At 42.3% G+C, this 10,253-nt stretch overlaps 1 protein-coding gene across 1 annotated transcript; it reads right to left on the bottom strand.

The window, feature by feature from the left end:
- Positions 1-1,662: 1,662 nt before the first annotated feature.
- On the bottom strand, positions 1,663-2,175 carry LOC130461781 (uncharacterized). The gene has a single exon (XM_056829991.1). The coding sequence runs from the start codon at positions 2,173-2,175 to the stop codon at positions 1,663-1,665; it is 513 nt and encodes a 170-aa protein (XP_056685969.1).
- Positions 2,176-10,253: the final 8,078 nt, after the last annotated feature.

Below are 10,253 nucleotides of genomic sequence, written 5' to 3'. Positions count from 1 at the left end.
ATTAGATTCTAGTTAATTAATTTGTTTCCTAGTAGGATTCGATAACTTTTTCCATAGCCTATAAATATGAGGTTAATGCTCACAATTTATAACGAGTTTTAAGTATTCAAAAGAGAGAATTTTTGAGCAAAAATTCAGTCATCTATTTGCCCCATATTGCCGAAAATAATAGTACCTTAAGGGAGATTCTAGTTAGTCAAACTTAAGGCGGATCCGGACGTGCTGTGGACTTTCTACGGAGGGACGACACTTGGAGTCCTAAAGACTTGTTCTTGTTTGGTTCAGGCGCAGCAAGGGAGGGCGCGCTACAAAGAGTATGCATCCTAATTATGCTAATTGTTATGTGGCAATTAATTTGGATTCCTGGCTTTAATGGTTTTTCCGCATGATTTATATTCAGTTATATGTATCATAACCTAACAGGAAATTGGGGTAGGTGGGTCCTGAGCTATTGGAACGCATCTTTTTGCTCTTGTTCCCATGCTAGCTCGTGATCCACCTTCCTCGGGATGCCTTTCTTCTTCATGGGTTCTGCTTCTCCTCCTGGGAGGGTTTTTGGTTTGAGAGCTTTGAAAAAGGGTGCCCCTTTGTCCGAAGTTTTCGAAATGAATCTTGACAGTGCGGCTAACCTGCCGGTTAGTCTTTGCACGTCTCTCTTTGTCTTCGGCTAGTGAAAATCTAATGCTTCCTGGACCTTGTCCGGGTTTGCATCGATCCCTCTCTCGCTCACCATGAATCCGAGGAATTTTCCTGACTTCACCCCGAAGACACACTTCTTTGGGTTCAGTTTCATTTTATACTTCCTCAGGTTGCCGAAGGTTTCGGCCAGGTGATGTGGTCTTCTTCCTTGACGCTTTTCACTACGGAATCGTCCACATAAACTTCGACGTTCATTCCCTTCTGATCAGCAAAGACATGGTCAACTAGCCTCTGATAGGTTACTCCGGCATTTTTCAAACCAAAGGGCATCATTCTGTAGTTGAACACCCCTACGCTCGTGATGAATGTTGTCTTTTCTCTGTCATCAGGGTGTATGAATACTTGATGGTATCCTGAAAAGGCGTCCATAAAGCTTAGAAGTGTGTGGCAACTTGTTGAGTCTACCAATTGATCTATCCTCGGGAGAGGGTAGAAGTCTTTGGGGCAGGCTCTGTTCAGATCTGTGAAGTCCACGCACATGTGCCACGAACCGTTTGCTTTCTTGACCATCACCACATTTGTCAGCCACTTAGGGAACATGCATGGTTCAATGAAACATGCCTCTTGCAGTTTCTTCACCTCTTCGGCAATGGCTTTGTTCTTTTCCGAGGAGTAACTCCTCTTCTTCTGTTTGATTGTCAGGCTTTGATACTGACATCTAGCTTGTGATAGATCATCTTCAGATCTATCCCTGACATGTTAGCTGCTGACCATGCAAAAATGTCTTTGTGATCTCTCAGTAGTTGTATAAGATCGATTCGGAGCCCCGAGCTCAGGCCTTTGCATATTCGGACGCTCCTGTCTGAATTGTCTTCGAAAAAGATATCCTCCATTTCTTGATCTGGCTCGGGAGAAGGAGTTTTGGGCCGAGCATCAACATCTGTGGGATTTACCAGACAGCTCGATCCGACCTTTCTCCTCTTAGCCTCTTTTTCCTCTCTCGAGGGCTCTTGTTTTTCATCTTCATCGTCTTCGGAACCATCTCCCAGTCTCGGCGATAGCAGTATGGCCAGTTCTCCTTGCGACCTCCTGATCTCCTTTTACTCGCTCGGCGAAGCCTGCGTCCGAGACGTATATCATCATCTGATGGTATGTAGATGGGATTGCTTGCATTTTGTGGATCATGGTTCGTCCCATGATGACATTGTACACTGAGCCGCAATCCATCACTAAGAATTCCTCTCGGATGTTCCTCGCGGCTTGGCCTTTGCCGATTGTGACTAGTAATGTGATCTTTCCTCGGGGAACCGTTGCGGATCCGTTGAATCTGATCAGTGGGTAACTGAGTTTTGTTATGGATTCCTCGGCTTCCTCGAGGATCAGTTGTTCAAATAAATTCTTGAAGATGATGTTGAAGGAACTCCCTCCGTCGATCAGTAATCTATGAACGTTGTGGTTGGTGTGGTACATCGAGATTACCAGTGTATCTTCGTGTTTGTATTGGACCCCGAGGCAATCATCAGCAGTGAAAGTCATATTCGGTGGATGGGGTTCTTGCTCCCCTACAGTGCTGAAGTTGACTCGGTGGGAGAGAGCTCTTAAGTGTTTCTTACTGGCATGGGTGGACCTCTGCCCCCCGAACACCACTAAGATATCATGCTTCTTCTGTAATGTGGCTTCGTGGATTCTTTTTAGGGGTTGCTCCTAGGGCTTGCCACTTGGAGCTTTTTCCTTTTCCAACGCTCCTTCTCTTTGGTCCGCAAGGTATTGTTTGAGATATCCTCGGCGGACGAGGTCTTCGATGTTATCTTTCAACTGATTACACTCTTCAGTGTTGTGGCCGTGGTCGTCGTGGAACTCACACCACTTATTTTTGTTTCTGTGTTGGGACATCAGCTTGCCCGGCTTTTGCCACTTCTCACCGTGCTTGTGGAGGTTGTAGATTTCTTTTCGGGGAAGCGTGAGGGGGTGTAGTTGGTGTACTTGGGTTGAAGTTCACCCTTTTTCCCTTCCTTCTTCGGGCTGGCATCTCTCGCCCCCTGTTTCTCTTTCCCTTTCTTGAGTTGCCCTCGGGCTTACTCTGGTCTTCTTTTGTGTCCCTCGGCTCCGAGGAACTTTTTAGTTTACCCGCAACCTTGTTGAACTCTTCGGTTCTGATAAATGCGTCTGCCATCTGCACCACGTCGGCTATCTTGGTGGGATTTTTCATGGACATCTTGTCTCAGAAGTCAGAACCTTCCTTCTTGTTGCGCGTGTTTCAGCCTGAAGATTTCCACGTCTGTAAGTTAGTAAAATTAGTTGACTCTTTCATGAATCTGTACATGAAGTCCTGAAGGCTCTTGCCTCTTTCTTGTTGTATTGCGGTGAGTTCTACAGTAGTCCTCTCAGGACGGTTGTTACTAACGAACTGCACTTTGAATCTCTCACTCAGATCATCGAAGCTGAAGACGGACCCCTTCTGCAGCGACCTGAACCATTCTCATTCCACTCCGGTCAGCGTGGTTGGGAAGTATCTGCACCAACATGCTTCGGATTGGGGGCACAAGGACATCTGCTGCTCATACGAAGTTATGTGGTCTCCTGGGTCAGTGGTCCCGTTGTATGTTAGGTGCGCGGGCAACCTTACCTTCGGGATCACTTCCATGACCAACTCTTCGATGAATGGGGAGGATGTTGGGGTCATGATTTTCCTTCCTAGCCTCGCTCTGATTCCCCCACTCCTCGAGGTCTCGGCGCGAGAGTGCTCGGGCATGCGTTGAGGGCTAGGAGTTCTGTCATGCCTACTTCTTCTTCTCCCATCGGCTCGGCTACTGGTCTCAGGCCGATCGCTGGACCTGCTTGAATCACCAATCCTCTCCTAAACCGAAGGCCTCAACCTGCTGAGCACAAAGCTTCAGATCCGAATATGTTGACATGTAGTTTTGCTTCGAAAAGTTTGCGGGGTGGGCGATCTTGTTAGGTTACGATACTTATGAATAAACATAAATCATGCGGGAAAACCATAAAGCCAGGAAACATATTATTAACACATAATCATTTAGCATAATTCAGATGCATACACTTTGTAGCGTGCCCTCCCTACCTGCGCCCGAACCGAACAATAACAAGTCTTTAGGACTCCAAGTGTCTTCCCTCCGTAGATAGTCCACAGCACGTCTGGATCCGCCTTAAGCTTGACCAACTAGAATCGCCCTTAAGGTTACTTAGGATTTTCGGCTATTTTGGCTTGCAAGTGTTTGGCTGATTTTTGCTTAAAAATCTTACCTTTGAATACTTCAAAATCGTCTGTCAAATATGTGACCCTAGGCCCTTATTTATAGAGTTTATGGAAAGGAATTATAATCCTACTAGGATGTGGATTTATTAATTAGAATCCTATTAGAACTCTAAATAATAAATTTAATCTTTTAGGATTAGGATTTAATCAATGCATGAATTCCGATGGGATTAGGATTCGTTATGAACACGAGCACACACACGCATGCACGCCCGCACGAAGGCCTTGCGGCCCACGCCGAGCGCACAGCGCATGCGGCCCTCGCAGCCCATCAGCTTCGTGCGCGCCCGCCAATGCTTGGCTGGGCCTGGCCTTGCGCTGGACCTGGTCGAGAACTTGGCGTGTGGCTTGCTGGGCGTTGGCTTAGCCTCGTGCTGGGCCTTCGTCTAGCAAGCCTCGTCCGATGCTAATTCGTACGATACGCTTTCCGATTAAATTCCCGAATCCGGAATCCATTTCCGATACGAACAATATTTAATATTTCCGATTCCGGAATTAATTTCTGTTTCGAACAAATATTTAATATTTCCATTTCCGGAATTATTTTCCGATTCCGATAATATTTCCGATTCTGACATTATTTCCGTTTCCGGCAATATTTCCGATTCCGTCAATATTTCCATTTCCGATAATATTTTCCGATACGTACCATGTTTCCGTTTCCGGCAACATCTACGTCTTGGATAATATTTATATTTCCGATACGATCCATATTTCCGTTTCCGGCAATATCATCGTTTCCTGAGTATTCATTTCTTGCTTTGTGACGATCTCAGCTCCCACTGAAACCAAGATCTGTCGATTCCGAATATCCATAGATGGAGTATTTAATGCCATTAAATACTTGATCCGTTTACGTACTATTTGTGTGACCCTACGGGTTCAGTCAAGAGTAAGCTGTGGATTAATTCCACTTGAACTGAAGCGGCCTCTAGCTAGGCATTCAGCTCACTTGATCTCACTGAATTATTAAATTGTTAATTAATACTGAACCGCATTTATTAGACTTAATATTATATGCATACTTGGACCAAGGGCATTATTTCCTTCAGTCTCCCACTAGTCCTTAGGGACAAGTGTGCATTTCCTAATTCCTTTGTCGCTCGATGCTTGCTCTTGAACATAAGGTAAGAGTTGTAATCCTTATTATGTGCAGAGGTGTTTCTCGGTTTCAGAGTTCAACTGATCAAATAGACAGATAATCATAACCTATGATTCATCCGAGCACGGCCATGCATTTTACAGTTTCTAGCTCTCCGAGTGGCCTTGTACAACTTTTAAGCATCTCATCCCGATTTATGGGAGGACAATCCCAATCTTGCGATCTTGAGATTAGACTTCGGTGATTATAGGTGATTACCTGAGCGTTGCCTTTATAGCCTCCTTTTACGGTGCGACGGTTGGTCAACGTCAAAGTAACCAGTTCTCAAACAAGTAATCTCAAATCACTCAGGTATTGAGGATTTAGTGTCTAATAATTTTAATGAAATTTACTTATGACAGATTTTCATCTCTTACAGTAAAGTTTCATAGGTCTGTCCGATACTAGTCTTCCCAAAGTAAGTATCTATGCAAATGATTATGACATTGCCATGTCCACATAGTTCAAGAAACAGAACTACCAGTCATCTTGCATTCTAGTCGTCTAATGTTTTCTATGCGTCCATCTTTATAGAAAACTCCGACCAGGGACCATTTTCAACTTTTGACATTCAAGTTCACTTGATAGACATTTCTTAGTCACAGGACTGGTCCTGACAGTCTATCTTGAATATATCGTCAAATTGAAGGGACTCATCATTTAATAAACCACAAATTAAATGGAAAATGAATTCTATTCATTTATTGTGAATGATTAACCAATAATGTTTTACAAAGAATTAAACTCTAAAACTTTAAAACATTAAACAAGGACATCAAAGCCATTCTCCAATATGCTTGATTCCCATAGCTGCAGTGTGCGAGTCGTGCTTCGCCTGCGGAAGAGGTTTAGTCAATGGATCTGATATGTTGTCATCAGTTCCAATCTTGCTTATCTCGACTTCTTTTCTTTCAACGAACTCTCGTAGAAGGTGAAATCTACGAAGTACATGCTTGACTCTTTGGTGGTGTCTAGGCTCCTTTGCCTGTGCAATAGCTCCGTTATTATCACAATACAGGGCTATTGGTCCTTTAATGGAGGGGACTACACCAAGTTCACCTATGAACTTCCTTAGCCATATAGCTTCCTTTGCTGCTTCATGTGCAGCAATGTACTCCGCTTCAGTTGTAGAATCCACAATGGTGCTTTGCTTAGCACTTTTCCAGCTTACTGCTCCTCCGTTGAGGCAGAAGACAAACCCAGACTGTGATCTGAAATCATCTTTGTCGGTTTGGAAACTTGCGTCCGTATAGCCTTTAACAATTAATTCATCATCTCCACCATAGACCAGGAAGTCATCTTTGTGCCTTTTCAGGTACTTCAGAATATTCTTGGCAGCAGTCCAATGTGCCTCTCCTGGGTCTGACTGGTATCTGCTCGTAGCACTGAGTGCGTACGCAACATCCGGGCGTGTACATATCATAGCATACATTATTGAACCAATCAATGATGCATATGGAATCCCATTCATTCGTCTACGCTCATCAAGTGTTTTTGGGCACTTAGTCTTGCTTAGAGTCATTCCATGAGACATGGGTAGGTAGCCTCGCTTGGAGTCTGCCATCTTGAACCTATCAAGTACCTTATTGATATAAGTGCTTTGACTAAGTCCAATCATCCTTTTAGATCTATCTCTGTAAATCTTGATGCCCAATATGTACTGTGCTTCTCCTAGATCTTTCATCGAAAAACATTTCCCAAGCCAAATCTTGACAGAGTTCAACATAGGAATGTCATTTCCGATAAGTAATAAGTCGTCAACATATAATACTAGAAAAGCAAATTTGCTCCCACCGACCTTCTTGTATACACAAGATTCGTCTGCGTTCTTGATGAAACCAAAGTCACTGATTGCTTCATCAAAACGTATATTCCAGCTCCTGGATGCCTGCTTCAATCCGTAGATTGATTTCTTTAGCTTGCATACCTTTTGAGCATTCTTTGGATCCTCAAAACCTTCAGGCTGTGTCATAAACACAGTTTCTGTTAAAATGTCGTTTAAGAAAGCGGTTTTGACATCCATCTGCCATATTTCATAATCGTAATATGCAGCGATTGCTAACATTATCCGAATAGACTTTAGCATTGCAACTGGTGAAAAGGTTTCATCGTAATCCACACCGTGGACTTGCCTGTAAACTTTTGCAACCAATCTAGCTTTAAAAACTTCAAGTTTTCCATCCTTTTCCTTTTTCAGTTTGAAAACCCATTTGCTTCCAATGGCTTGGTAGCCATCTGGCAAATCGACCAAATCCCAAACTTGGTTTTCAGACATGGAGTCTAATTCAGATTGCATGGCTTCTTGCCATTGCTTCGAGCTAGGGCTCGTCATAGCTTGTTTGTAAGTCGTAGGTTCATCCCTTTCAAGTAATAGAACATCATAGCTCTCGTTCGTCAAAATACCTAAGTACCTTTCCGTTTGAGATCTATATCTCTGCGATCTACGCGGGGTTATATCTCTAGATTGTCCATGATTCTCACCACAAATTTCTAAAGATCTCTGAGTTTCATCCTGAATGTCATCTTGAGCATTCTCTAGAGTTTGTTGTTCGACTCGAATTTCTTCGAGGTCTAATTTTCTCCCACTTGTCATTTTGGAAATGTGATCCTTTTCCAAAAAGATACCATCTCGAGCAACAAACACCTTGTTCTCAGATGTATTGTAGAAGTAATACCCCTTTGTTTCCTTTGGATAGCCCACAAGGATACATTTGTCAGAGTTTGGATGAAGTTTGTCTGAAATTAATCGTTTGACGTATACTTCACATCCCCAAATCTTAAGAAAAGACACTTTTGGAGGCTTTCCAAACCATAACTCATATGGAGTCTTTTCAACAGCTTTAGACGGAGCTCTATTTATAGTGAGTGCGGCTGTATTTAGTGCATGTCCCCAAAATTCTATTGGAAGTTCGGCCTGACCCATCATTGATCTAACCATGTCTAGCAAGGTTCTGTTCCTCCGTTCGGACACACCATTCCATTGTGGTGTTCCAGGAGGAGTCAATTCTGATAGAATTCCACATTCTTTCAGATGGTCATTAAATTCATAGCTCGGATATTCACCGCCTCTGTCAGACCGCAGTGCCTTAATCTTCTTGCCTAATTGATTCTCTACTTCACTCTGAAATTCCTTGAATTTGTCAAAGGATTCAGACTTATGCTTCATTAGGTAGACATAACCATATCTACTGAAGTCATCAGTGAAAGTGATAAAGAAGCTGAAACCACCTCTAGCATTTGTACTCATTGGTCCACATACATCTGTGTGGATTAAACCCAATAGTTCAGTTGCTCTTTCTCCAACTTTAGAGAAAGTTTGCTTTATCATTTTGCCAAGTAAACATGATTCTCACTTACCATAATCCTCTAAGTCAAATGGTTCTAGAATTCCTTCCTTTTGAAGTCTTTCCATGCGTTTCAAGTTAATATGGCCTAATCGACAATGCCACATATAGGTGAGATCTGAATCATCCTTTTTGGCCTTTTTGGTATTTATGTTATAAACTTGTTTGTCGTGATCTAATAAATAAAGTCCATTGAATTATTTAACAGATCCATAAAACATCTCTTTAAAATAAAATGAACAACTATTGTCTTTTATTAAAAAGGAAAATCCCTTAGCATCTAAGCAAGAAACAGAAATGATGTTTTTAGTAAGACTTGGAACATGGAAACACTCTTCCAGTTCCAAAACTAGCCCAGAGGGCAACGACAAATAATAAGTTCCTACAGCTAATGCAGCAATCCGTGCTCCATTTCCCACTCGTAGGTCGACTTCACCCTTGCTTAACTTTCTACTTCTTCTTAGTCCCTTTGAATTGGAACATAAGTGTGAGCCACAACCAGTATCTAATACCCAAGAAGTTGAATTAACAAGTGTACAGTCTATAACGAAAATACCTGAAGATGGAACGACTGTTCCGTTCTTCTGATCTTCCTTTAGCTTCAAGCAATCTCTCTTCCAATGCCCCTTCTTCTTGCAGTAGAAGCATTAAGATTCAGAAGTGGGTTCACTGACCTTATTCTTTTCAGATTTGGCGCCAGTTTGCTTAGTTGGGCTGTCCTTGTTGCCACCTTTCTTAGCATTCCTCTTATTTTCAGATTTCTTGAACTTGCCCCCACGCACCATAAGCACATCTTGCTTATCACTTTTGAGCGTCTTTTCAGCGGTCTTCAGCATACCGTGAAGCTCAGTGAGCCTTTTGTCCAGACTATTCATAGTGTAGTTCAGTTTTAACTGATCATACCCGTTATGAACAGAATGGAGGATGGTGTCTACAGTCATTTCCTGAGAGAATTGCTGATCCAACCGACTCATATTCTCAATGAGTCCAATCATTTTGAGAACATGTGGACTTACGGGCTCGCCTTTCTTAAGCTTGGTCTCAAGAATTTGCCTATGAGTCTCGAATCTTTCGACCCAAGCTAGATCTTGGAACATGTTCTTTAACTCACTGATGATCGTGAAAGCATCTGAGTTGATGAACGTTTTCTGTAGATCTGCACTCATGGTTGCAAGCATTAGACATTTCACATCCTTGTTGGCATCAATCCAACAATTGAGGGCTGCCTGAGTGACCCCTTCGCCTGCGGCTTCGGGCATCGCCTCTTCCAAGACATACTCCTTTTCTTCCTGCATAAGAACTATTTGCAAGTTCCTTTTCCAGTCAAGGAATTTTTTCCCGTTCAACTTCTCCTTTTCGAGAATTGATCGAATGTTGAATGAATTGTTGTTTGCCATAATAAAAACTACAATTGAAAGAATAAACAAATAAATAATCATTCACAGTTTCTCTTAATAAACTTAAATTCTAGCATGCATGCATAATTTAATGTTCATTAAGCATTTTATTCAAGTTATGTGTTCCGACAGGTGTGAATAAAATGATTCCAAGATCCTAAAAACCATTGAAGAATTAAGCACATTATGTATTTAGACTCAATTCTAAAATCTTTTAGGTAAGCAAAAGCCTTTTGCTAATAGTCTAGAAACTACTCTTGGTTGATAGGTACGTCTAAGAACTTATTAGGTAAACCTATCGATTTTGCCACGACATAAAAGGACTCCTTACTTATATCGTTGAGCTTCACCAAAACTAACATGTACTCACAATTATTTATGTACCTTACCCCTTTAGTATCGATAAGTAACACCTCGCTATGGCGGAAAACTATTACTAAGATCGATTAAAAAAG

The sequence above is a fragment of the Spinacia oleracea genome, chromosome 5 (genome assembly GCF_020520425.1).
Source record: "Spinacia oleracea cultivar Varoflay chromosome 5, BTI_SOV_V1, whole genome shotgun sequence".
Taxonomy (NCBI): domain Eukaryota; kingdom Viridiplantae; phylum Streptophyta; class Magnoliopsida; order Caryophyllales; family Amaranthaceae; genus Spinacia; species Spinacia oleracea.
Note: the sequence above shows the minus strand (reverse complement) of the source record. Positions and strands in the feature narration are given on the sequence as shown.